Source organism: Anas acuta, chromosome 3 (genome assembly GCF_963932015.1).
Source record: "Anas acuta chromosome 3, bAnaAcu1.1, whole genome shotgun sequence".
NCBI classification, from domain to species: domain Eukaryota; kingdom Metazoa; phylum Chordata; class Aves; order Anseriformes; family Anatidae; genus Anas; species Anas acuta.
In genome coordinates, this window is record NC_088981.1 from 96,892,309 (window position 1) to 96,920,235 (window position 27,927).

General features: G+C 41.0%; 1 protein-coding gene across 6 annotated transcripts in view; it reads right to left on the bottom strand.

Moving 5' to 3' along the window:
* Positions 1–25,690, bottom strand: part of ARHGEF10 (Rho guanine nucleotide exchange factor 10) — a 119,311-nt gene extending 93,621 nt beyond the window's left edge. For 3 of the 6 annotated variants that reach the window (XM_068678437.1, XM_068678436.1, XM_068678432.1), the window contains exons 1-2: positions 25,206–25,367; positions 14,147–14,222 (exon numbers count right to left, since the gene is read on the bottom strand). In XM_068678437.1, coding sequence (XP_068534538.1) covers positions 14,147–14,183 — 37 coding nt within the window. In that variant the 5' untranslated portion in view covers positions 14,184–14,222; positions 25,206–25,367. Of the gene's footprint in view, positions 1–14,146; positions 14,223–24,356; positions 24,503–24,663; positions 24,852–25,205; positions 25,368–25,671 lie in introns of those variants that run through there. The other 3 variants (XM_068678435.1, XM_068678433.1, XM_068678434.1) reach the window with 3 other exon arrangements.
* Positions 25,691–27,927: the final 2,237 nt, after the last annotated feature.

A 27,927-nucleotide genomic window follows, 5' to 3' on the forward strand; every position in this document is an offset into this window, starting at 1 on the left:
AAAGTTTTTCACTAAAAACATTTACTAGCTTAAATACATTTAGATACTACAAAATGTAAAAGCAAAGCTTACAAATTAAAGCAAACAGCCAGGGATAACAATTCAAGTATTTATTATTTAACCTTGATGCATTCCAGAGATGTTCTCCTCAGCTCTCTTTTAAAGTGAAAGATATGTTTGCTATTTCAAACCCTTATTTCTCAGTAGTTAGAGTCTGCCCAGTTCCTTATGTAAGTCTACTAGACACCGCAAAGAAACAAGGAATGGAACTGTCCGGATTTTAGTGCTCTGCTGTTTTCTAACCAGGAAAGCGCTCTTCATTAAAGTAACTGAAATAAATAGAAATAAAAATATCTTAGTGAAAATAAAGGAAGGCCTCAAAATATAACTTTCTACTGGAATATATATAAAAAAAAAATCTTGATTCCAGGATAAAAATCCTGACTCCAGAAGGAAAAAGAATTACTCTCCCCCAACCTGAAAACAATTCCAGAAACTGTAATGTTTCTGGAATACCAACTTCCCATGTGGCTAAGTATATAAGCAGGAATAGATGAAAGCAAATACTTATTTTTCTGTCTCTTTCAAAACCAGCCTCAAGACAGAACTACTATTACAGCTGCAGAAAGAGAAAAAATGCACATAATTATGAATATAATCTCTCCTTAACAAAGGTAGAGCTGTGAGCTCTGTTTCTTTTTAGAGTATCATAACAGTAAATAAGTGTTTTTAAAATTATTATTACTTTTGTAAAACTAACAATTTGGGCCCTGATACATCATGCTGACCACACTCCAAAATGAATGGGCTCTAGAGCTGTTCAGTTTGTATTTCAGGTGAAATTTTGTAACAGACACTTGATACTTGTCTGTCCTGAGAAATGATAGGAATTACAAGGAAGAACCTTAATTGCTACTGCAAAAATTTTCCAATTTGGCCAACTTGCAAACCTTTGAAAAACTGCAGTTGATTCATATTCAGCTGAAACTTTTAAAAGGCTGTTAAAAGACTCAGTCACCACTCAATTAATCTCACAGCTTTTCAGTGCTGATTAGATTGCTTTACTACAGCTAGAAAGAAACAAAATATTTTCTAGCTGCTCACATCTCCCACTTGAGACAGGGACTTCTTCAGTACCAGGAGAGAGAACTGCACTTGAACATTCTTTCGCTGTGGTACTTGGCCTGAGTGCCTCTCTCCTGCTTTCGTCCCCGAGCACCTATGCAGGGAGAAAGGTGAAGAAGAAAGCCAGCTGGCTCACATGTGCCTTGCTAAATAGCTGGATAGGGAAGGATGGGGACAAGTAAAGTGACTGGTGAAGCTGGAGTTCTGGGTGAGAGGGAGACAGCACTTCTGGGGTTAAGGAGGTCTGGCACCAGCAGAAGAAACAAGGACTCATACAGGAGACACCACTGCAACAGCTCCTTTAAAAATAATAGGCAGTCAAGCCATTATAAACTGTTTCCACAATGAAAAAATAAAAAAGCACAACTTTTTAAATTATTCAAGTAACTTTCATGCTTGGAATTTCTAATGCCCATTCAAGATCCCTTGGAGCATGCTGTGCTAAGAGCAAGCAGAAGCAATGGCAGCCTCTGAGGTACTGCATCAGTACTTAAATGAACCTAAGGGCACAAGAGGACAGCTGGCTTTCAGGAACCACCACTTACTGGCACTTCAAGGCCACTAACTGACCACTTCCATAAGTATGCCCTTCTGGGTGTGCATATCTGCAACTTTTTTTCCAGAATGTTCTTGAGCACCAACCTCCACACTGCTCAGTGACCTCCAACTGCTGAGCACGGCTTTAAAGGATGAAGCCAGGCTGCAGAGATACTCTAATGGAACATTTTTACTCAAGGCATCTTCAACAAGACACAAACATCCAGGAACAAACATCCAGGAGCTACCTCATCACATCAGAACTCAGCAAACTCAGATGCACTCCCTCAGTCCTACACCTGTGGGAAGGACGGAGGTGCATGGCCTCCTCCTCTCCATGTGTGTAGCCTCCAGGCCCTATCTCCTCCACAGCGCAGGCAGGAGCAGCCCTGAGGCCTGGCCTGGTTCCTGCCAAGATGCCACCACGATGCGTCACCACAACAAGATGACACAATGACAGCTGAGCACCCTCCATGCCACGGCACAGGGTCAGACATGATGGCAGTTGAGGAGAAAGGCCCTCCACAAACAGGTGCCTCAGCAGTGCTTCTTACGCTTTTCCAGCACACCACTAATACCCACAAATTAGCTCCTTGTACAGTCACAAGGTGGAAAGCATCTCCTTTGCTGGAAAGTAGAAAAAAAGTCTAACCCAAAACCCAAAAACACGTGAGCTCCCCTCAGTTTACTTCCCTGGAAAGCAGATGGGAGCCAGAGGTTTTCATTCCCCACTCACACACAGTTGGGCTAAGCTGGTGTTACAGGAAACCCAGGTCCCCGCGGCATAAAAACGTTGCTAATTACTCAAAGCTCACACACATCCAAAGCATGACCACAACGTGAGCATTAAAGGTCTCTACGGGAAACAGTCACAAAAAAAAAAAAAAAAACAAAACAAACAGCACACATTCAGAACAAGGAGCGTTTCCAGTAGTGGAAACAAAAGCAAAACCACACAAATTAACAGGCTCTCCCTTCAAACAAACAACAAATAAATAAGTAAAAACCTCTCTTCTGTATTTCATAAACATACAAATTACATACTAATTACACTGTCAAGCATGTACAACAGAAATTACTCTTCTGGACAAAAAGCAAACTTCAAACTCAAGTCAGAAGAATGATGAATCTGCCTGTTCAAGCTTAAGAAAGAGGCTGCTACCAACAGCAGCAGATGTTCGGAAAGATTTACACATATGGCTCACAATGCTAAAAATTAAGCTTGAAGTTAGCTAAAAATTAAGAGTTGCAAAAACCAAAGAGGTTAAAACAAAAACCTTAGGTATGAACTAGGCTGCCCAGAGAGTATCAGCAGCATGAACAGACCTGTTCTCCCTGACTCCACAGGATGCACTTCAATGCTGGCTACACTATATTTATGTTTTGTGGCAATGGCCACAAAATGGAGCACAAGAAGTTCTGCACCAATATGAAAAAGAACTTCTTCACGGTGAGGGTGATGGAGCACTGGGACAGGCTGCCCAGGGAGGTTGTGGAGTCCCCTTCTCTGGAGATATTCAAGGCCCGTCTGGATGCCTACCTGGGCAACCTGCTCTAGGGAACCTGCTTTGGCAGGGGGGTTGGACCCGATGATCTCTGGAGGTCCCTTCCAACCCCTACAGTGCTGTGATTTACAAAGGCTGCCACATAAAACCAGCATTTCATGGCTGTTTAACTGCCTTCATACTCTGCACACTGACAATTAGTGGTATTAAGTGCCACTAACAGGGGCCACATGCTGGTCCCTGGAAGAAGCCATCTTTTCCACCTCAGAAGTGCATTTGTAGATTCCGCCATTAACATTTCACTAAGAAATGTCACTGGTGTACAGAGAGGCATGTCTTTAAAATGAGAGGCTGCTAGGACAGTATGGATGGGTATTATTTTGAAATCTGCATGAATGCATGATAGATCCCTGTCTACACTTAAAATACATCAGTATTAAAGGCTATTGACTTTCCATTGGTACTGAAGGGATTCCACCACATCACACTGCTGTGGTCACTGGACTGAATCCATGTAAACGCCACCTCATCTAACATGAGGAAGAGACATCAAAACAGAGAAACTACACATGCAGCATGACATGGCTGTTGCTAGTGATACGTGTAGCTGAGCACAGCCAACGCTGTCGTTTATAGGAATTGCTGAACTCGCCCTGCAACATGCTGCCAAAAGCACAGCCCGTACATGGAAAAAAACAGTGAGCATTCATAAAATGGAAACCAAACAGCAGAAGGACAAGTCACTGGGAAAAATGAAGCATCCAGCTCTGGAAGAGGAGAGAAGGAGCATGTTGGCTAACCACAGGATGCAAGAGTCATGTGAAGAAAGAAAGACAAATGAAGATTTTCTAGGAAAACTTTTTGACCACACAGTTGATATATTTGTGGGAAAATTACCATTTTTTAAAATAATATCTCCACAAGAAAGCACAATCTGGCTTGTCCTTTACTTCTCTACTTTTTTCATCTATTATATATAGTTTTCCAAATAATTGTTTTTAAACTGAAGCAGTTCTTGTTTAATTGTTTAAGGAATATGCCTTTCTCTTCTACAGCCTGTTTAATTCTAATTAGCAGTCAGAAGCTGCCGCATCATCTGATAATAGTTTGAACTGAAATGACTTGGGAGTCCTGCAAGGCACTTATTCTAGGGGCCAAAAGCAGATAGACCACGAGAGATCCTACTTCCACAGAAAGAAAACACACAGTTCAGGTACATAAACTGTATATCATACAAAAAAGAGCTAGAACCCACCCAAAGCAAAAGCCAAAGTACTTTAGGTCTTGGACCATGTTTAGCAACATCCTTCCACCAGCCTGACACATTTTGGATATGAAGTAGCAAGGGGTTTGCCTTCAACTTTGGAATAGATTTCTTTCTCCTACTCTGTCAGCACCATGCCTTCACGTGATGTACGCAAAAAGAAATCTGTACTCTGGATCATTAGGCCAGGGCTGAACAACCATTTATCCAGCAATGTCAAAACGGAAACATTTGCAGCCACTCCCAAAAGCAGAGCTTTTAACACCTAAAAACCTTGACCTTCCTTGGAAGTGTTCACACGCTTAGCCTCCTTCCTTCAGTGGTAATGGCCAAGGTGGGGTCCAGAAGCTGCATGCTGCTTTGGAGATTGATTTGTCTTTTTGGACACACTGCAATAGGTTACTTTTCCCCAAAGATAATTCCACCTAACACTGCTCTCAAAGCAGTGCAGGCAACCTCTATCTTCTCAGTGTACTCTAAACGAGGAAAGACTTTAGAGACGCATCTTTTAACAGAGACCATCATCTGGTACTACAGAAAAATGTATATGCTAGTACAGAATAGTTTTGTGTTGTAAACTTAGGAAAAGCACTGGAAATATGTTGGGTTTTAGCTGGCTTCTCACCTAATTTCTGCTGTTCTTTCTTTCCTCAGACTACAGAGCACTAAAAGATAAACTGACATGCAAACAAACTTTAATACACACACTAAAGTATGATAAATTCATTATCCCAGAAACTAACAGAGAAGAAGTAGTCAGCATTAATGCAGAGTTTCAATCCCCTGTTTTTAAGCTCTTTTCCACCTTGTTACATTAACAATAAGGATCAGCAGCATTGCCTGCCTGATTTCAAGCTTTATTTCAGGCTACCATGGGTATGAATCATCTGATCTCTGGCTTTGGTTTACAGGCTCAGTGGGGGAACTCCCCTAGGCACAGTCAGCAGGAGTCCAGCTGCTCCCAAATCCTGGCTACTACAGCTCACTGAGGTGGGCATGGGTGATTGCTGCAGCCTGCCGAGCTTGAGTTTTATAGCATTCCCATCAAGTATTGTTTCACTGTGTCTTTGGAGCTCTTCTTTGCCCTAACATACGAAGGTTCTGCTGTAATTCAAAGTACATCTGTGGACTTAAAGCAAACTCATGAAAAAACAGCAATTATTACCATCCAGATTCACTAACCAAGCTCTCCAAAATTCTGTTTCACAATATCCTTTTAACACAGCTTCCACCAGAAACTCTATCACCTCAGTATATATATAGGCTTGAGCTGGGCAATGGTGGTGTTTCCTTGGGATCTTACACTCCATTGGCATCAGAGTCCTTCTCATCACCTCATTTCATCAGCTATGGAAGGGAAAGAAAGCTCTGCCTTGGCTCCAGAACCGGCCATAGACAGCTGACATAATCAAACCTCGTGCTTCATTGCTGTAGCCAATCCCCTTGGGAAATCACAAAGGGATTCCTTCCAACATGAGGAGTCATCTTAAGCACTCAGCTGGCAAACATTCCTCATATGCAAACATGAGAGGGTCACTGAAACAGATAATCAGATATGTAAGAGCACTCCCAGCCAAAGTTAATTTTACTTCCACCGTACTCTGCAATACCAGAGACCACAAAGACCCCCTGGACACTTTCACTGAACCAATTCACCACTCCCGGGACAACTTCAAGCGTCAGCATCTGGATTTCCCTTTGTCTCCCCCTGAAACAACCACACACTCAGTGAAAGCCACTTCTCAGCATGTGCATCTCCATGGCCCAGCAATGCAAAGATCCTTCTTTCAGTTCCTGGCAAAACCTGTGCAGCTTAAGAAGATTTTTTAGGAACTTTCATGCTTTCACCTAATCAGTTACTGAGCAACAACAGACTGTTTAACAACGAGATGTATTCCTGCAAAGACCCTTCTTTAACTGCCTAAATCATCTTCTGGATTTCACAAAACCATGACAAGGTCTCATTTCCTTCAGTGAGAAAGGAGAAACTATACGGAGGGTTGTAGGGCTTTTTCCCCCCAAATATTCATGAAGTGCATTTTCTAGGCATAGTTTCAGTTCCTCTCTGCAGAGAAAGCAAGCAGCACCTAATGTTTCATTCAATAATTCAGACACTCTATCTAACACATCATAATGCAAACAAGTTTTTGCTGGCTCTCATACACAAGATAAAAGAATTCTAACAATGTATAAAAAAGCTTATCTCTCTACGTAAACTCTACAGATGGAGTCATTGCAGCAGTCTACGGCATGGTTAGTGAGTATTTACTGGGATCTGTGACATGGAACTAAACCAAGCCAAACAAAAATCCCTCGGTTACTTGGCAGCAATTTATCCTGGCCAGTTAGCACTGGATACAAATCCCAAGAAGGCAAAAAGAGGCAAAGAAGAAAAAAAAATTCATAACTTTACTTGTGTGCTGGCTCATTGTTTGAAATTAAAATTTTGGAACTTAACTTCCACAAACATTCCTTGCAAGATACCCCTAATTCCTTTAAAGTTTGCTTCTTCATCTTGTACAGAAAGAATATTAATTACCTCAGAAAAAAAAAATAAAAAAATTGTTGTGTTGGCATCCCTAGAACCCCCTTATCTCTTCATCAACTGTCCTTTTCAATCAGTATATCTGGGCCTTCTCCCTACGCACAGCTGAGCAAGTTAAATCCAGATGTGAAGTCATATTACAAAGCAGCTGAATGAATAAGAACAAAAATACACCCTAAAAGTTATTACTCAGAAATAAAGCATTAAATATGATCAAAATGATGAAGTTAACCTCTCAGTTCCATGACAGTGAATCACATTTCATCTAACAAATTATAAACATCCAGCAAAAAAATTTACAGCATTACTTCTAAAACAAGAAAATATAATTAAATCTTAAATTTTGTTTTCTTTGTAGATAAGACAAACAGTAATAAGTTTAATTAATCTATTCCTTTCCATTTTTTCCCCAACTCTCAAATATGTTTGGCTTGAAGAAAAACACATGATTAAGAGGGACATGTGACACTGTAACTGCATTTCTGCAATGGAAGTATTCTTGTTGCTTTTTGTTACACAGCTTGTCTGAATTGTCATACAAAATAATTGATCCTTACCTTAACCAGTGCATTTTCCTTTATTTACTGAAAGCAACGTGATCTTTAGAAACAAATAAATTGTTCTATTACAAATGGGATGTCAGACACCAGCAAGCTATTGCTGGCTTCAGAAACAAGGGACCATTCATAACTACAATTCATATTCTGTTCTCATTCTCCTGAAATCTTGGCTCCCCCTTTACCATCATTTGTAACTGTCTGCATGCTGAAAATAGATATCTAACAAACAATGCCATTTAGCTTAAGACCAACTCCCTTTATAGCTGCAGTTTAATTTAAACAATGTTCTTATTTCCAATCATGCTAAGTAACATCTTTTTGTCCTACTCTAGTCTGAAACACAAGCACATTTTCCCCACTGTTCTTTGCTTCCATAAACTAAACTGTAAAATAGACAAGTGATTTTCTTGACAAAAGCCCCTGTTTAACTGCCTCTGATTTCTGTGTCAGTCACAAAATCAGCTTGTTACAACAGCTAAAACCTAAATAAACTATGAGATCCTTCACTAAACAGGACAAAAGTTAACTGAATCATCTAAATTATTTTATATGTAAATATATAAATACATATTTTATGGAATAAAAAGTTCCTCTAGCAGAGAAATACAGTTATCTCTGCAGTACAACATTGCAGCTACTCAGTTGCTCCTTAATCCCTAACCAAGGGTTCTTCTGATTATTTTTTTTTCTTGGAATATGCAGTCACCTCAATGGGACCTTTCATGAAAGTACAGTTATTCCTACTTTTGTCTTACTGGAGAGCGCACTGAGATTCAAGGCAGACTTCCTTGTCAGGGACAGAGGAATGACGACTACTTTACTGTTCCAGCACTGGCAGGAAAACAAACAAACAAAAAAAAAGCAGGAAGACACAATCACAGCACTTGGTCACATACAGGATATCCAGATTTAAGCCCTTGGCCTCCTCGCTTTATATCTTGCCATAATGGGAATAAAGAAATATCCCACTTACAGCCCTAGAGAGCTGATCATTTACATATAAAGTTGTATACAATCTCCTAGACAGCAGTTGTGAAAACATATCTTTTTTTTTTCAGCTTAAAAAACACATGGAAATGTCTCTGTTTCAACCCACTGAAGAACATTTAAATCCACAATCTTTGGCAGAACAGAACAAAATTTCTCACCTGGCTTTACTCAAAGCATTGGAGACAGCGGTGCAAGTCAGTAAAAGAGGTGAGAAAACACACAGGCAGCTTTAACAGCACCTTGTGTTTCCCAAATGAAGTAGAGTGACTTGTGATTGTCTCTCAGGTACAGAGTGTTTGGCATTAATATGAAGACTACACAGTTGAATTTTGCACATGGAAATTTGCACATGGAGAATAAGGAGGTGGTTGGTGACAGCCAACATGACTTCACTAAGGGCCATGTTCTGCCTGACAAATCTGGTGGCCTTCTACAATGGGTTTATAGCATTGGTGGATAGCAGAAAAGCAACTGACATCATCTACATGGACTTGAGCAAAGCATCTGACACTGTCCCCTATGTTATCCTTGTCTCTAAATTGGAGAGACATGGATTTGATGGGTGGACCACTTGGTGCGTAAGGAATTGGCTGGATGGTTGCACCCAAAGAGTCGTGGTCAACAGCTCAATGTCCAGGAGGAGATCAGTAACAACTGTGTGACAGGATGGCACCCTGGAGGGAGGGGATGCCATCCAGAGGGACCTAGGCAGGCCTGAGAGGTGGGCCTCTCAGTGGGTGTTGAACCTCATGAGGTTCAACAAGGCCAAGTACAAGGTCCTGCATCTGGGCCGGGGCAATCCCAAGCACAAATACAGGCTGGGTGGAGAATGGACTGAGAGCAGCCCTGAGGGCCTGGGGGTGTTGCAAGCAGCTCAACGTGAGCCAGCAACGTGCGCTTGCTGCCCAGAGAGCCAACCGTATCCTGGGCTGTATCAAAAGAAGTGTGGCCAGCAGGGTGAGGGAGGGGATTCTCCCTCTCTACTCTGCTCTCATGAGACCCCACCTGGAGTGCTGCGTTCAGCTCTGGGGCCCCCATCACAAGAAGGACATGGATGTATTAGAGTAAGTCCAGAGAAGGGTCACAAAAATGTGCAAAGGGCTGAAGCACCTCTCTTACAAAGACAGGCTTGAGGGAGTTAGGGTTGTTCAGTCTGGAGAAGAGAAGACTCCAGGGAGACCTTATAGTAGCCTTTCTGTACCTAAAGGGGCCTACAGGAAAGCTGGGGAGGGACTCTTTGTCAGGGGGTGTTGTGATACGACAAGGAGTAATGGCTTTAAACCACAAGATGGTAAATTTAGATTAGATATAAAGAAGAAATTCTTCACTCAGAGGGTGGTGAGGCCCTGGCACAGGCTGCCCAGAGAAGCTGTGGATGCCCCATCCCTGGAGGTACTCAAGGCCAGGCTGGATGGGGCTTTGAGCAACCTGGTCTGGTGGGAGGTGTCCCTGCCCATGGCAGGAGGGTTGGAACTAGGTTATTATTAAGGTCCCTTCCAACCCAACCCATTTCTGTGATTCCAACAAATTCATTTCCATGATGTTCTTGTATTGAATACTGAAATTCTACTATTTCATTTTAACAGAAATAATTTTCATTTCCTCTAAATACATAGCAAAACATACCATCTGCTCCTGACTCCAGAACTGTACTGCAATGGAGCCACCCTCCAAGCCTCATCACTACACATAAACCTACCCTGAAAGACTCAATTAATTACAGAACAGAGAATAGGTCTTAAAACTGTTGTAAAAGACAACTTAGTTTAGGGTGACTGGGATGAATTGTTGACAAGCATACTCAGGAAGTAAACCCAATGTTTCTAATAGTTTTCACAGAGAAATCACATGAGACCATGTCACATGAATGTGAAGAATACGGGAACAGAGAAGAAGGGACACATTCAGAGAATGAAGTGCAAAACCAGGAGCCTGTCAGACACAGAGTCCCTACCCTGCCCCACTTCCCTTAGGCAAGAAGCTTCTCAGGTGTCTGTCCCCTGGGGCTAACAGAGATGCCTTCCCTTGTAAAACAGGCCTGATAAAGACCCAAACACTTAAGGAAAAAGGCTTTCACTTTGCATGTCCTTGCTGTAGGGACAGGTTTGGTTAACTCCACACCAATGTAGCAATCAATTAAAAACATTCTTGTAACTTACAGCCAGGATAACATCTGTTTTGGTTCAGATTTTAAAGAAGAAAATGATTTCTATTTTATTTCACAAAATAGCCAGGGAAATTCCTATGCATATACACATTGACGAAGTGAACCCAAGCTAGTACTATCGTCTCAAGTGCCAATTTTGAAGCAGCTTCTTAGCCAAGGAAGCCTTTGCATTGACTCCCCTCCAACAGCACTGTGGCTACTAACACGTACATTCATTCAGCATATGTACAGAGAAAAATAGCAGGCAGTTTTTAATCACTGCTAGAAGAATTACTTTTTAAAAACATTCTGCATTCTGGAGGAAGGAACATTTTTTTTTTTTTAATTTTTTTTTTTTTTACTGAAGTTCTTCAGTACTTGAATTTGCTCTGGGGTAAAGGAATTAACTAGCACAAACTTGTCACTGCCTAATTAACCATGCATGAATGGAACGTCCAAACAGCTATAAGCAGCTATGTTGCATAAGGATAATAAATGAAATAAATAAAGGTTAAATTCCTTTTTTTTGTGGTCATATTTTCCTATCATATGTAGGTTTTTCCTTTCAAGAAGTGGAAGAAGCTGCTCTACTACTGACCTTATCTGCACCTGAACTCACATTTCTCAAACAAGGTAGAGATTCAGATGATTATTGCTAAAGAGAAGACGTTATTTAATATGAATTTAATTGCATAGCTTTCACATATATTCTTACAATATCCCTATTGCAAAGATGAAGGCTTACCATTATTTTATCCTTTTTTATACATAAGGTCTGATACAAATAAGTTTGTGGAAGTTACTTGCCCAAAGACACGGGAAACCTATTAGAATAGTACAAAAATGAGATTTATAGTACAGGGTATACACTATAAGTTAGAAAAGAATCCACATCACTTTCAACTTTTGACAAAATAGTTTGCTATTTGATTTGTCACCACAGTACAGGACTTTAGTTATGCAACAGCTAAAAAGATATATAGTATGTTGCAGAGGGTCCTGGATGCAGCACACCATAGGAACCTCATCCTCACTGCAAACCACAACAATCACCCATCTGCCCACATTCTGCTTAGCACCTCTGAACAGACCCTATGGGTCTGGCAGAGTATATGTACACCAAGAAAAAAACCTCAACCGTTATAAAGCATTTCTATACTTTTTCAACTTTTAATCTAGATATGTGAATTTGCAGTTGTACTTGGCCCTAAAATTTCTACCTGCTACCCACCTGCAAAATAAGAACTACCTAGAAAGTGAATTAAAGTGTATTTTAGTGTAATTAAAATTGACATTCACTGAGATATCCTTTATAAATACGCTTTTTAAAAAGAAATTGCATTGGTAAAGTTAAAAGAATATTCTAATTCTGGTAATTTTGGACAAAACTTTTTCAAATGACAGGGAAAGCATCCACTGACACAAGATCAGGCAGAACAGTACCTTGTGCAGGATCTCAATTTATGTTAACAAGTCTAATGCCAGCATATTAAGGAGAAACAGGTCTGAAAATAAGCACGATATACATAGCTCTATATGGCATGAAGAACTTTGCAGCTGAATTCTGGAATCCTATTGAACTATGTGGCCCTGAATTTTTGTCAGTGCCCCAAGTACTGACAAGCTGTACGAAGTTAGGGCTGTTGCCACAATTATTAGAAGTCTTCGAACAATGGCAGCTCCTCCTCAAGTGGAAATATTGATTCCTTACGGATGACTCCTTCTCCACAGCACTACATTTCTTTGGAGACGGATTATCTGATAAAAGACAATTTCACAGTAACTGTCACTAAACAAAACAGAGTTAAAATCAGAGTCCTGACCACAATGGGTTAGGACAAGGACAGGAAAAGCATTTTGCCAGCAATAACCTCAGTGGTATCTTGGAGCATAAATAAAACTGTCAACAACGTTGTTCAAAAAGCAAACCCATTAAAATCTGATTTCACAATTCTCTGCTTCTCTCACATTCCCAGTTTCCTAGGTAGTATCTAGTAACAGACCTCTGCCTGTGGCAGCGTCCAAGCTAGTGGGAAAGCAATTTTGACCTAGGATGTTTATTCCAAAATTCCTAAAGAGTTATGACTGAACAGAACCAAGATAAACCCTCTTTCATACGGAAAAAGGTTTATGTAGCTATGGTATGAGTTAGTCTGTGAATAAACAATAATATGCTTATAGGACATTTTATTTAAAGTGACCTATACGTGTATTATTAATATACATGTGCTAGCATATACTTTATAATACACATTACCATATGAATTTATATACATCTTATTGCTCACTGAACATGCAAGTCCAATGTCAATATGACAGACAGAGCAGAAATTCATGGGAAGACTACAGAAAGTCACTATCTATATGAACTGTATTAGCAATGTTACCAAAATAAGAACAGCTGTAATGGGTTCAGCCACAGGTCTACATAATCCATGTCTCCATAAATTAATGCTTTGGGAAGAGCAAGGTGAGGACAAGCATATATGATACTTCTCTTAAGAAGTCTCCCAGCACCCAACTATTAAAAGCCAAATCCTTTCAAGACTTAAAATATATTAATACCAAACAACATTCAAAGGTGTGTTTTTGCAGGAAATCAAACAAGGGGAAAAACAGCTACAGGCAATGTTCTTTTAGAGCAAGCAAAAGCAGAGGAGACAATGATACAGTGTTTTGTAAATCCAGCCGCTGTGCCCTCTGAAACCTGGACTGAACTAGCAACCATATGGCTGCAGCACACAGCAGCCAAATAGCACCAAGGGCTAACTTTGCAGGAACAGCCCAGCATAGAAATAATATTTCCTAAGTTCATGTGCTCTGACCACTGAGAGGTTTAGCCACGCACACTTCCCCTCTGCTTCCCACTGGGACATGTGTTGGCTGAGCACAGAACTGAAGATATGGGGCTAGAGAACTGCAGCATCAGAAGATCTTTCGTCCACAGCCCTCAGCAGACATCGTCCTGATTAAGCACGCCCTGTAGAAGCAGCACATGCCCTACCAGAGAACAGCTCACTCCCCTCCATCCTCCCAATTCTGACTCCAAATCTGTCCAGGCATTTAAGACATTGACCCAAATATCTTTGCTTGCTTGTTCTCTACAGGGCAGCACTTGCTGGAGGGCTCATAGCCAACAAAGAACAAGGTGAAGGTGTGATGATATGGTAGCCTAAGCTACCTTAGAAAATGTGGTTTTGTTTTTTGTTTTTGTTTTTTTTTAAAAAGATTTGGACTGTAAAGATCAATCCTCTCCCCGTTTCTTCCTCTTACAACACCAGTGAGCAACCTCCAAGAATAAATCAGGGAGGATGGCAGGCACATAGGTTTCAGTGGAGGCACAGTTAAATACCTCCAGGAGCAAGCCCCAGAGTGATGTGCAGGGAGGGAGCACTGGGGAGGTAAAAATACTTTTGAAAATATAACCACATTGTTACTTGGAAAGTTACTTCCAAAATAAAAATTATTTGTTACCTTCTGGAGGTGGGGGAGGGAATTCTTCTGCGTCCATCCTGGTGTATCCACTGCACCTTCAGCAGACTGAAAAACCCTGCAAAAATAAAGGGAGAATGTTTTTTAGATGAACACGATTTTCCGATATACAGACACTCCTTTTTCAATTTGGCCAAGCTCAAACCTATTAGCTAATTCCATTATGGAAGAGAGGAAATGTGCTTGGCCTCTTGCTTCAGAACACATCTAGTCCAAATTTTTATGTACATAGTCCTCAGTATTGGAGCCAGTTCATGTAATGATCTCAATAAACCAGCTGAATAAAGATGAAGTTTTCAAACTGTTTAATATTCTGCAGGTCCCACTGTGACAATCACAAACAGATTATTAAAACATGTTATTTCATTGTCTGTTTGTGGTACATATTCTGCTTCAAAATCTTAACAGGAGAAAAGGAATTCCAGGAAGCTCAGAAGTTTTAATCATCCCTTTCTCCATTTGGGAATTGGAAATCTTAAGTTCTACCTTAGGAGAGGAGAGGACTATCTTAAAAAACTCTTTTTGAGCCACTTCATTTCAACGTCACCACTGGTGAGCAAAATAGTTCAAGCCCTTACAAAGCCTCTACAGCCAAGGTATGGAAAGGGTAAGTTGAAGGAGATGGCGAAGTTCAGGAACAGCAGAGAAACAATCAGCTAAATGAATCAGGATGCGGAGGTCAACTCATTTGCCACCTGCAGAGAAGTTGGCAGTGGATGAAAGGAAGTGCCTCAAAATAGGATCCAACTGCAGAAGGTAGTCGAGCCCTGGACAAGAACAAGAAACTTCACAGCCAGGGCTCAGAAAGGGCTCATACACACACACATCTCTCTGTAACACACAAAATGCTCTACAACACGCCTTCACTATACTGCGTCCCCTCTAAAGCCTGTTTCCTTATCAGTTGTATCTGTAGAGCTCAAAGGCGTGTTCCTACTTACAAATGCCTGGAATGCATTTTGCCACACCAAAACTGACAGGCAAAATAAGGGAAAAAAATAGTTTGAAGAGAAAGCTATTTTTCTTTTAAAATTGAATCATCACCAGAACATAGGTTTTCAAATATGAAACGTGCAATAAATGGTAAACCTCGGGAAGTTTGTCTCAACACCTCTGCCAAATACATCTTTAGAAGGGGAGCTAAAAAGCCCCCCATTTTATTTTATTTTTAAACAGGTTGTTAGTTTTTGAACGCATATGGAACTTACTTCCGCAATGACTTTGAAAATAATCATCTTCCTCAGAAGCAAATCCTAACAATCAGCATACAGAACGGAGCTGCAGAAGGTTTCAATTTGCCTTCTGTGTTCATCTAGCTCAGTGACACGCTTCACATTACCCAAGAACTGTGCAGAGGAAGGTCACAGACCCAGTGATCGAGTCCTAACCACTGACCTGCTTTCTCTCATACGAACACTGCAGTTATTCAGAAGAAAGATACACTTGCTCTGCCTTATGGGTTGCATTATATGTTGCATTAGTTCATTTTCAAGTTCCACAGATTTTTATCTACTTTTTAGATATGGAAAAAAACATTCTAGCAGCAAAATGAGCTTGTGCATTGTGAATTCCACTAATACCCTCCATAAAATGGCAATTATTTTATTTTTATGTGCCCGATATAACCATGCCAGTGTTCATAGAACACCTTCCAACACCACCATACGCAAAATTTTTTTGCCCTTCTGCTGAGAGACAGAGGAGGTAACTCTAACCAAAGGGATTTAGATCAAGATTAAGCCAGGCAATTTGACTTGGCTAGGAGTACACAACCTGTTTGCCATTTGTAAGCTCCAGTATTTTTTCCCTGATTGATTCCAGTGACCATTACTGCCAACAGAAGTTTCAAACTGTGTAGGTATTTATTTAAGGATAATCACAGAAATCAAAGAACAAATTAAATTGGAAGGCACCACTGAATGTTCTCTTATACACTCAAGACAGGTCTAACTTCAAAATTAGATCAGGTTGCTTTCCTGTTCAGGCAAATTTTGAAATCCCCCAAAGGTGGAGATTTCACCATCTGCCCCTGTACTTCACCAGACACGGCAGCAAGAACTCCTCCATCACATCCAACTGGAATTTCCCTTGCAGCAGCTTGTGGCCATCAGCTCTCATCCTCGTGCTGTACACCTCTGAACGAAATCCGGCTGCATCTTCTTCACAACAACCCCTTCTTTTGGGAGTAGATTCTGTCTGCCTTGAGAGGATTCTATCCTTTCCTCGTACAACTAAACAAACTCTGTTCCTGCAGCCTCTCCTGACCTGGTCTCCAACCATGGCGGAAGCCCTGACTGGACTAGCTCCAGTTTGCCAGTCCCTTTCTCATACTGGGTGACCCAAACTGAACATTCCAGATGCAACATCATAGGTGTTGAGTAGATGTTACTCAGTTTAACATAAAATCATGTAAGAAACTCAACTATGTCCTTTTAAACCACAGAATACCAAAAATTTGTTCCAAAGTGTTTTGTTTTTTTTTTTAAATTGCAGATAGAAAAAATAACATAACAAACATGAAACACATGAGCTATTATAATTGTGCTTATCACATCATAAAATTATGTACCTGAGTAGCTGAACAATTGGCCTGAAATATTAGGTATGACAAAGTACCAAAATGCAGAGCTTTTGTGTTTTTTTGTTTTATTTTGTTTTTTCATTTAAAATTGATTTATCAGGCACAGTATTACCAGTAATTACTCAATTACTCAAACCACTTCCTTCCAGGCTTCACTGAAATCACAGAAACACAGGGATAGAAAGAATCTCTTGAAGTTACCTAGCCCAAAAGTTAAGATTTCCCACTCACTTCCTGCTGCCCAAACAGTTCACCAGACTCAGTGACCATCACCTTTTTTCCTTCAGTTGCAGATTAAGAGGTAGCAGCGGGTGCTGTGGACCATGGTGGTGCTCTACTGACTGCCTCCTTTTCATCTCCTTCTGCGCATTTCCCCTGTGTGCCCCAACATACAGCAGATACAGGGAACAGGGTCAAGGTACACCCTTTCACAAAGGCCGGCAACCCTTCCTGGCCAAAAATCTCTCTGCTTTCTCGTATTCTCACCTGGTCCTCTTCTCCCAAACCATTATGAGCAATAGGTAATGTACATATTTACAGAATGAAAGAGGAAAGGGAGTTTTCTAACTTTCTAAGTTCCCAATTTAATTCTCCACTTGGAATGGTTAGCCACTGAAAGTATCTATTCAAGCGGATCTACACAAAGGAAACATTCTGAACCTAAGATCAGCCTAATTACTGCCATTAAAAAATTTGTAGCAGTGAAGCTCTTATTCCAGAAGCTTAGCTAATAACTTTGTAAGTCTGACTATCTTTAAAAATCAATAGCCATGTTAAACACAAGTATTTTGGAAGAAAAAGAATCCTAGGCCTTCATACACTGCAATACACAAAGGATTTCAAAATGTAGGTATCATGATGGTAAATTGATACTTAAGAAAATATATATATATTTACAATACCACATTAAAATCAGATTTTCTTGGGTGATGTTTCTCATGGAGAGAAATCATATGCAGTGAAAGCAGTCAGATCTGGAATGGAACTCAAACCAGAAACTTATGAAACAAAATTGACAGTATGTGTCTCCACGGCCAGCTCTCAATGCTTATTTCAAACTGCCCACCAGAGTACTTGCCTTTGACCATGAAAGCCTCTATGGAAGGAGTTGGGAGTTTGCAATGTCCCACAACAACCCTTACAATTTCAGGAGCAGCAACACCTCCATAACACAGACAAGTGGCCTGACATTCAGAAAACTGAAGTTCTGATTCCACTGCCAACAGCAATTTTAGCAAAGAAAACAAAGGCACCTTTGTGCTTGTCCAAAGGCTATAAAAGAAAGTTGTATTCCTCTCTGTGACTCAGTTTCCCCTCTTGTGACATTGCTGGGATTACCTCTTGTAAAAGGTCTCTGTGATGAGGCAGTGCATCAATAATTTCCTCTAACTGTGGGATAAACAACAGACTACCAGTTTTCGGCTATCAGGATACAAGGAATGATTGACTTCTATTATTATCACTAAGAAAATTTCATTTTCTTTAAGGAATGTGCATTATAACTTCAGTGACATCAAGATTCTTTATTCTTAATGGTACAGAAAGAATGAGCCAGTGAGCATTAATAAAATTAATAAAAAACAGAAAAAGTGAAGCTAGGAGATTGACTTCAAAGATTGATCGACTGTGATTCATAGAGTGCTTAGTGTAGGCAAGCGGCAAAGTAACTTCTCTGGGGAAGCGTGCAAGCCTAAAAATTGAATTAAAACAAAACAACCAAACTGTGAAGATAAAGCCTGTGAATGTCCAAGGTACTTTTATGCCCTTGTCACCTACTCAATACAGCTGCGTAACGCCCAATTGAGTTTCAGCCTATTCAGCCTATAACTCCAGAACTCCCACTCAGTAAATCTTCCTGAAATTTGATGGATAGCCTCTTTTGGGGGTGCAGAGAAGCAAGAAGAGAAAATAATGCAGGAGGAGGAAGGTAAATTTCTTTTGTGTGTACGTATTTATTTACTTATAGGAAGCCTAATGCCTGGCTCAGCAAAAGCCAGGTGAAGTTTTCTTACCAGCTACAATGCAAACAAGGTCAGATCCACAGATTTCAGAGCACATATGGAATCCACTTGCCTGAAGGCCACCTCATTTCTTTTTCTACCACCCTTTCCCACACCAAGCAACATCCTGCTCAAAGCTAGAGAAAACACAGCAGCAAGCACTGAACAATAAGTAATCTACAGGGACGCTCAAAGAACACGACTGAAGATCGGTATTCTCTTCCCCCTCTTTTTAGGCAACATTTCTTCATCTAGAGTGAATTCTTGCCTAGTACATCATCTGAAGGTGTCTTGATACCCTACTGGTGGGTGGGTGCAGGCTGCCGTGAGGCCCCCATGAAGCCTCCCTCAGCCTCTCCTGACAGGGCAGTGCTATGGCCCGCAGCCATCATGGCGGCCTGCTGCCTGACTCCCTCCCGTTTATCCACATCTTGTAGTGGGCAGGGTGAGGTGGGGACTCAAAATCAGACACAATGCTCTAGGTTTGGTCTAAGAAGTGCTGAGTGAAAAGAATCCTTCCCCCTGCAGGAGCTTTTCCTTCCCAGGTGCACAACCTTGCTCCTGTCCTTGCTGAATTTCACTCAGCTCCTGTCAGCCCAGCCCATCCCCCTGCCCAGGTCCTGTTGATTTCAGGAACATCCACTGCTGCTCCCCTCTTCCCCCAGTCTGGTGTCACTTGAAGCAATGGCTGGTTGCCTTTCAAGTCATGCATAATGCTAAAAAGACACATCCTACAACAGACAACTAGTGCATTCCTCTTGTAACCAGCCCCCAAAGATGGTACAACAAAAACGACCTCTAAACCCAGTTGTCCGGTCAGTTTTAATCCTTCTAGTAGTACACCCCCCCAGATGGCAACATTATTCTGTAGAAGACCTTGCTCAATCCAAAATAAACATTAACACAAACATTAAGAAACATTATTAAACTCAGTAGCACTATGCTCAGTTTACAGATGGGAAAGCTGAGACCTACAAATATTTATGGAATGAGTGGGAGTACGGATGAAAAGTAATTGAAACCAGGAAACGGAATAGGTTCCTGAGCATGCTCTTAGGGAATTTGACTTCTGGTGAATATGCCTTTGCTTCTGTCTCTTCTGATAGAAACAGCTTGAATACACACGGGTAAAACAGAGGCATCACTCTGGGTTTGGGATTCCACCCTGGAAGTCAGCTGTGCCAAAACAACCACAAGCACCAAAGGAGCTAAAAGTGAATGCTGGTGCCACATTTCAGCAAGGACTGACTTCTTTGTTCTGTGCCACACAAAACAGCAGTTGCTGGTTGTTGCTGCTGGTTCAGGACCACAACTTTCTGTGCCACACACACAAGCAAAACGGAAGTATATTAATATCAGGAGCGTATTTCTTAATTTGCCCTAAATTTCATTAAAATCAAGTAACTAACTTTATCTGGAAAAGTAATCTCTTTTCCAAAATTTCCACTTTCAAGCTTCTTTCAGATTATTCTCTCCCAATACTGGAGATCAAGTATGATATTCAGTAGAAACATTCTAATGAAGATTTCTGGTTTTAAACCAGAGAGGATCCTCACATACGGCATAACAGTGCAGCTGCAATGCAAATTTATGTATGGTTTACATGTATACATGTTATTATAATACACATGGAAGTATTATGCAGAGACTTTATAAATGTTATTACAAAATACGCATTTACTCTAGTAATTCTTACCAGCCTCACATGTAAAAAACAGTTATTTTTCTCACAGGGGAAGTGTCCCCTCCTGAAAACAGGTTCTTACTCCTTCATTACTCATTCAAAATTCATCTTACAGATGAATTTTAGCTTGCAAAAAGAAGGAGGAAGAGGAGGAGACTGAGGGTCATAGTGGTTCAGATACACAGAATGCTTTAAAATAGTGTAAAATACAAAGTCAAGAGCCATAAACTCAAGGCTCAGTGCTCCTAGAAGGAGATTCACATATTGCTGTCTAGTTCTTAATAACTTATGATCCCATTTTACAGATAAGGAAATAATGTTTATTCACTCAAAATTTCTGAGATGCATACTTGTTATGTATCTTTAATAAGTTGATCACATGAAAAAAACACTGAAATCTTAGAAAACACTCACAACTTCCTACATTTTTTCCAGAAAACAATATTCATATGATTTTTGCAATTTTTTTTGGAAAGCATTTCTAAAAAACAGATTAGAGAACAGAAATGAGAGTGAATGTTTGACCTCGAGCTTGGGTCCTAATGGCTTGGATTCATGGTTCAGTCCCAAGTCGCAAGTATTGTACAGTACAGTAAGTCACAAACAGATTTTCCCAAAGATAATGCCCCTATTCACCACCACATAAGTAGAACAATTTATTTTGCTCTGGTTAACTACTTCACCCACACATTTGACATTAAGCTTCAGGCTTTCTGACTGAGCAGCTAACGTGTAGGACATGAATCAATGTTGTCCAGTTATGCATCACTTCCCACAGACTTGCTGATTCGGGCAATTCAGAATAAAAACATGAATCAAGTTTTTGATCTCAAAACCACAAATTTTCAAAAATATTTTTCAGATCTTGTTTAACATTACTTGTCATCATTCCCCTTGAAAACAAGTTGTACTTTTATGTGACTCTGGTTTCATGATCAACTTAAACATTTTGATGAGAGTAAAAGCCAGATTCCTGACTGTAAGAAAATATCCAAGTGATTTAAATCTCGGAAGATGCTCCTAATGCAGCAGCCTCCTTCCGCAGATGTGACAGCTCTTGACTCCCAAGATCCTGTTCTCTTCAAACAGAAACACAAAATATTAAATCACAGTTTCATACAGGACCATACCAAGAAATTTGCTCTGTCTTCCTACTGTACATCCATCCTTCATCACAAAGAACCCCTGAGATCATGTTTGCAGTCTCCCTAACTAATTCTCAGGCTTTGGTTCACGAACTCCTGATAATTGTCAGGTTGGTGGGTTTTTGGAGGTATGGCTCTCCTGCACTTTTCGACTCTTGAAACTACTTGTAGAGTCAGAAAAGAATTTCCCAACATTAATTTTCCACTAACAGCATAGTAACAAGGGGGGCTTAATACAAATAGGAACAAGGATGAAAAAACATCCATGAGTTCCTATTTTAACAAAAGAAGAACTTGGATAAGACAGGAAAAAAAAGGATGCCTCACTCCCATTCTGTAGAATATATACAAACCAAAAGACAAATTCATGTCATTATCAGTGAAACCTCACTGCCCAGTTAGAACATGTAAAACATTCAAAAAGTAAGACGCACTCATCACTTACGTTCACAGCACTTAACACTGTAACTCCAAGTGAAGTTTCTATAGGGGACAAGTACCACAACATATATTCCACAAGATGCACCCAAGCACAGCATGGAAATGCAGCTGCAGTTCAAAAACCCATCAGAAAGCTGAACTTACTAAAAGTAAATTTCAAAAGTGCCTTTAGAGACTGTACAACAACCATCCCTATTATATCCCTTTTACAGTTATAAACTAAAACTGCAAAATGGGAAGACATGATTAAATAAGACAAAAATGAAACAGGTGTCACTTGACAGAAGCAGAAAGAAAGCTATCCATGTATGTGAAGACAAGTAAATACTACACACTGCTAATTTCTCCCTCATATACAAAACTGAGAACAGTGCAGTATTAAAAATGCACAAAAAATAAACTGACTACAGCTCTGCACAGTACACAAACTTTAATGTCAAAGACTGAATCAAAAATATTCCTCTTCCTTCAGATTGCAGAATTTGTTTCCTGGTTTGTTCAGAAATAGACTGAAGTTTATAAATTTTCTACAACAGATCTAAAAATAATTTCTCCTTTATATAGAAGCAATTAAAAGACTTCCCGTTATACAAATGAGTAATGTACTATTCCCAGTTGCATTAAATTCCATTAATATTTATGAAGTTAAAAAATAGTTTTATAGGTTTTAGACAAGCTTGTTGTATTCCTTGAAATGTTTATAGATTATGCAAGGAACTCTAAAAAGCTCAGAATCAAATGAAGAAGTCCTCTGGTGCTGGTATTTCTTCAAAACAGCATTTATTAGTGCTGACACTAAATATCTTTAAGCAAAATTAGAAAAAAAAGAAAAGTAAAGCAAAAGAGAACCATTCCCCATGAAGGAGTAAGTAGTAGTATGCCCAGGCAAAAAGTACAATCAGTTTAAGCTTTTACACATATAAAAGAACAACCAGAAAGCAAACAACAACAACAACAACAAAATGCTGAGAAAAGCAGCTTATATTGACAGACATAGATAACAAAAATCACCAAAAACATTTCAAAAAAGCTGTCACGTCTGAATTAAAAAATTAGTCTACTCAAAACTAAGGCTGCGTATGTTATAGAGTTTGGATCCTGGAAATCTGTACTTAAGACATGTCATTGAGCTACTACGTTTAGGACAATCAGAACCACTTAATATTTGACATATTGACTAAAATAAGTATTTAGACTTAGTATTTCAACCTGGTGTAAATCAGCACACTTCCACTGAAGTTAACAGGGTAGCAAAAGAAAAAAGCCAAGATGCTGAGGAACCTAGACCCTTGATTTATTTTTCAAATACAAGAGAAGATGAGAACTTAAATACTATTTACTTAATACTATGGATTTTTTTTTAAACTTAGGCTAAGAAACATTAAAGTTTGTTTCATAGTATTCCACTCGCAGTAAATATTGCCAGGAAATTGCTGATGAGCAGAACCATACCCTAGCTGCAGAGAAGAGCTATAGATCCTGGCCAGAGAGGGCACAGAGATGGGCATCTCTTTACAGGGGAAAGAGCACTTCCCATACTTTGCTGGGCTAACCACCAACCTGACAAATCCAACAGCACAAGACTTGCACATTTGGTCTCAATGTCACTCAGCTGCTCTGCTCCATACCCCGTTGCATACAGCCACAGAAGCCCCATGCGCTGGACACACGGTGCCTTTCCATCACAAGACACCTGTAACATGTCATGTCTCACGTACTACCCACCCCACAGGTAAATCAAGATGTCCACAGCTTGCACTGAAATCTCCCTGGAAAGCCTTCAGAAATATCAAATTTCAAGATAGTGTCTGAAGAGCTACTGTTCATAGACAGATAAACACATGTAACTAGTTCATGGGCTACCAAGCCTGAGGGTGGAAAGAAAGAAAAAAAAAAGACAAGATGGATTAAACAAAGCAAGTCGGAGAGATTAGCAAGATCAAACGGATCACCCAAGTGAAAGGAAGGAGGAGACCACTGAAGGAGAGAGCCGAAGAGCCAGAATCCCCGCGTAAATAATGGGCTTGCAACTGTAGACGCCCAACACGCCCCGTGCTCAGGCAATAAATCTGTTCCTCCTAAGTGCCAACAGAAAATGTAAAAAATGCAATATTTCACTTCTACAGCAGTACAGCTTGCTCACCAGGTTTCTCTAGTAAAGAGCAAAGGCTTTTGGAAAACATTTATTTTCTTGACAGTAGTCACCAACTCATATATGTTGGTATATCCTCACCGCATTTATTCAGCATTGAACAGTTTTTAAACGGACAATCTTTCTTATTCTTGACTCAAATCTTTCTTATTCTGTGATTCACGCAGCAAGACATATACATATACAAACCTTTTCGCTGTAACAGTGAAATTGCACGACTGAAAATAAAACAAAATACTTTTACGTTGCAATTAAACAACTTCACAACTGCTACCATGAGATATAAGCCATGACCTCAGTAGCTTTGGAAAAATACGAAAGATACGGAAGGATTGAATAAAGGCTTAAATGGAAGAGAACAGGATCCAGGGTGATAAAACCTTTTTGGTCAAAGACCAAGCACCACCTGAGGGGCTTTAAAACAAGCCCTTGGGGTGGGCAGATCCTTAATAGCTGCCTTCACCAACACCTGGCGTTGGCCAGCGCCAAGGCTCACCTGCCCACCAGGTGCCTGGCCGTCCCTACAGCTCCCCTCGCCTCACGCCGCCAGCACCCGGCATCCTTCAGGAGCAGCTACGTGGGCTGCCATCACCACAGGCAACTCGGGAACTACTTCAACAGTTCAAGCCTTAACGACGAAGAAATGGAGCACGATTTTAATGCCTCCTTTGAAAAAGAAATGAAAATGAGCGGTGCCAAAGCGTCCTTCCCTTGTCTCGAGAAAGCCAACTCGGCTGCTGATTACAAAGTTGGTGTTGAATAGATAGGTTTAAAACAAGGAAAGCGGGGGAAGGAGAGGAACTCCGGGCAGCGCCGAGCCCAGCGCCTGGCTTCCCGCAGCTCTGTGCGCCCCAGCCCCAAGCACACCCCCACGCGTGGGTGCCCGCACCCCAAAATCCTGGGATTTTGGGGCTGGGATTTGGGGCAAGCCGCCGCGGGGTCCGCCCGCACCCCGTCTCCCACACCCCGCCTCTGCTGCCCACCCCACCCGCTGCCAGCCGAGCGCAAAACACCGCGGGCCGGGGGGCTCGCACTCACCGCCGCCCGGAGCCGCCGAGTCCCGGCGGGGAGCCGCTCGCCCCCGCCCCGCTGCAGCCCCCTTCCTCCTCCTCCTCCTCCTCCTGGTTCTCGTCCTCCTCCTCCTCCTCCCCGCCCCGCCGCCATTGGGGCCGCCCGGTTGGCGCAGCGGCCCGCCGCTCGCCATGAGGCGGGGCCCGGCCCCACCGCCCCATTCCTGCCTCAGCCTCCAGCCAGGGGCCCCGGGCACCTGCGGGCTGAGGGGCAGCGGGTGCAGGAGGCGGCTGCCTCGCTGCAGGCCTTCAGGAGGGCCGGGATGAAGAAATCGGGACAAAAATGGGCTTTTTTTAACGCCCCCCTTCTTCCCCCCCGACCTCATTCTCAGGAGGAGCCCGCTGGCGTGCGCTAGGCCACCGCGGCTGTTTTAGAGCTTCATCTCATTTATCATTCTTGCATAGTTTGTGAAATTGAGCCTGCTTAAGCATACCGAAATAAAGGTTTCCTAAAGATGCTGCCAAGTCCTCCTTAACCTGCAGGTCTTCGCTGCCCTCTCCTCTCTCACTGCAGAGCCGTGTTGACCAAGCCAGTGGTCAGGCTGTGCTGTGCAGGCATGTAATGCTTATCCCAAAAGTAATCCACCCGAGCTAACCCTCTGAACGCTCACATGGATGTGAGTCAGCACCTCCTTCATAATTCACAATCATTTTGAAAACGTACTGTACTATACATCCATGTACCTCATATGTACTATACATCCAAGGTACTGCCGTACCTTGTGGTGAAAAGTGTTCTTAAATACCTTATAATTTCTCAATCCCTGATATCAATTGCCATTATTTAATGGCAATTAATATTCATAAACACCATTTAAAATTCCTGGAGGAGTTTTAAGTATGAAAATGCCAAACTAAATGTTATTCAAAGATCTATGCATCACACAGTGATGACCCTAGCCTATTTAAGGGCATTCATGCTATGGCCAGTCATGAAATATGCCCAAATATAGTAAATTCTTTACCATTACAGGAAACCACTATGCTATTTCTACCACTTATGTTAGAAAATGATAGCATTTCAAAGGAAATTTGATTATTTCAACTTTTCCCCACATTCTTCGTTTGTCTGTACGACTGTCCAACAGCAGGTACATACACAACTGCCCCATGTGTTCATATGGGTCCATGCAAACTGAATTCCAAATTAAATATTTGAAAGTATTACTTTGAAACATTTTTGAGTTTTTGCCAAGTCATTTGTTTTTCATGCAATTTGTTACAGTACCACCTCAAAATAGTTTTCACATAGCTTTATAGGCCCTCCGTGAGAAAGAAAATGAGAGGAGAAAGTTGAGCCATATAGAAAGGTCAAGGTCAGAAATCCCATTATAGTATTCAGTCCAATTTCCAGTAGAGACCACTTTATTCTGTCCTTTCTGTAACTTTTAAAATATGCTACCATATGAAGAGCTGAAATGGCAGAGAATCTGTTTAGCAAACTGTTCAGTAAGTACTTGTCATTAAAGGCTACACTAAAGAACAGGCATATATCTAGATTACATGCAACTTGCTGAATTCCATGATTAAAAACATCATCTACAAGCAATACACTTCTTTCAGCAGCCACCTCCTTATCCATGTGCGTTTATCTGTCCATTTCGCATGTATGTTTCACCATCAGAGCAGCAAACTTCAAATCCTTCCTCTAGTTCTTTTCTGAACCCTTTTGACTTTTGGCAACTACTTCTTGGATTCTGGTGACCATGCTTAAATATACTTCTCTGATTCCGGTAAAAAGTTGCTGGGGAAATCTGAGTATAACAAAGCAAGATACTACATTCCAAAATAACTTCCTCTCTTCCTAATAGTTTCTACAACAATCTCCTATAAGCAGTGGTCATCTAATTCAAAATTCATTATTTATCTATGTATTTGTCTATATGACAAATTCATTATTTATCTATCCATAATTAGTTGTCAATAATTATAATGCAGCTCATTCCATTCTCATTATGTAGTTTCTCATTTTTTTTTTCCTTCTCTTTACCAGCTGACAAAGCAGGCAATTTCTCTTACAGAGTTTTCATCCACTGAAAATTCAGGAATTGTTTCTCCCATAGCTCTTAACCACGTCCCCCACAAAGAACGTATGTCACCTGTAGTCCAGAAACCCCTCAGAGCCAGGACAGCCTTGCTCAACTTGAGCACCTGCAGAGCTCATGCTGGAGCTTCCTAGAATATTGTTCCCCTCCATTTCCCTCACCAAACATGAGTGATGAAACGTATATATATTTAAAAATAACATCTTAAATCCAGACTATTACATCAGAATAGCATTTGGTTTAATAACAGCATTGCTCATCTTTCTGATACAATGCCTGCTGCTTCCCAGTCTTCCAGGTCCCCCTGAAGCATCAGCACTACTCCTGGGAGACAATCTGTTACTTCTGAGCATCCCAACACTGACCCTAACAACTTAGTTTTATGATACCATGCTGTTTTACCAGCACTAGCACCTTCTTTATGAATGCCTTCAGGAGCTCTCTGCTTATGAGGAGTCTTTGCAAGTCAAATTCTCTGACTGCCGATTCAGACAGACGAGGCACACATCTCCATAAATTTTAATACTTCCCTTCACCAGAACCCATGTGATATCAGCTCCTGGGTGGCACAAGTTACAGAATAGCTGATGCCACAACTTACCATGGTGGGTTGACCTTGGCCAGCAGCCAGACCCCACCCAGCCG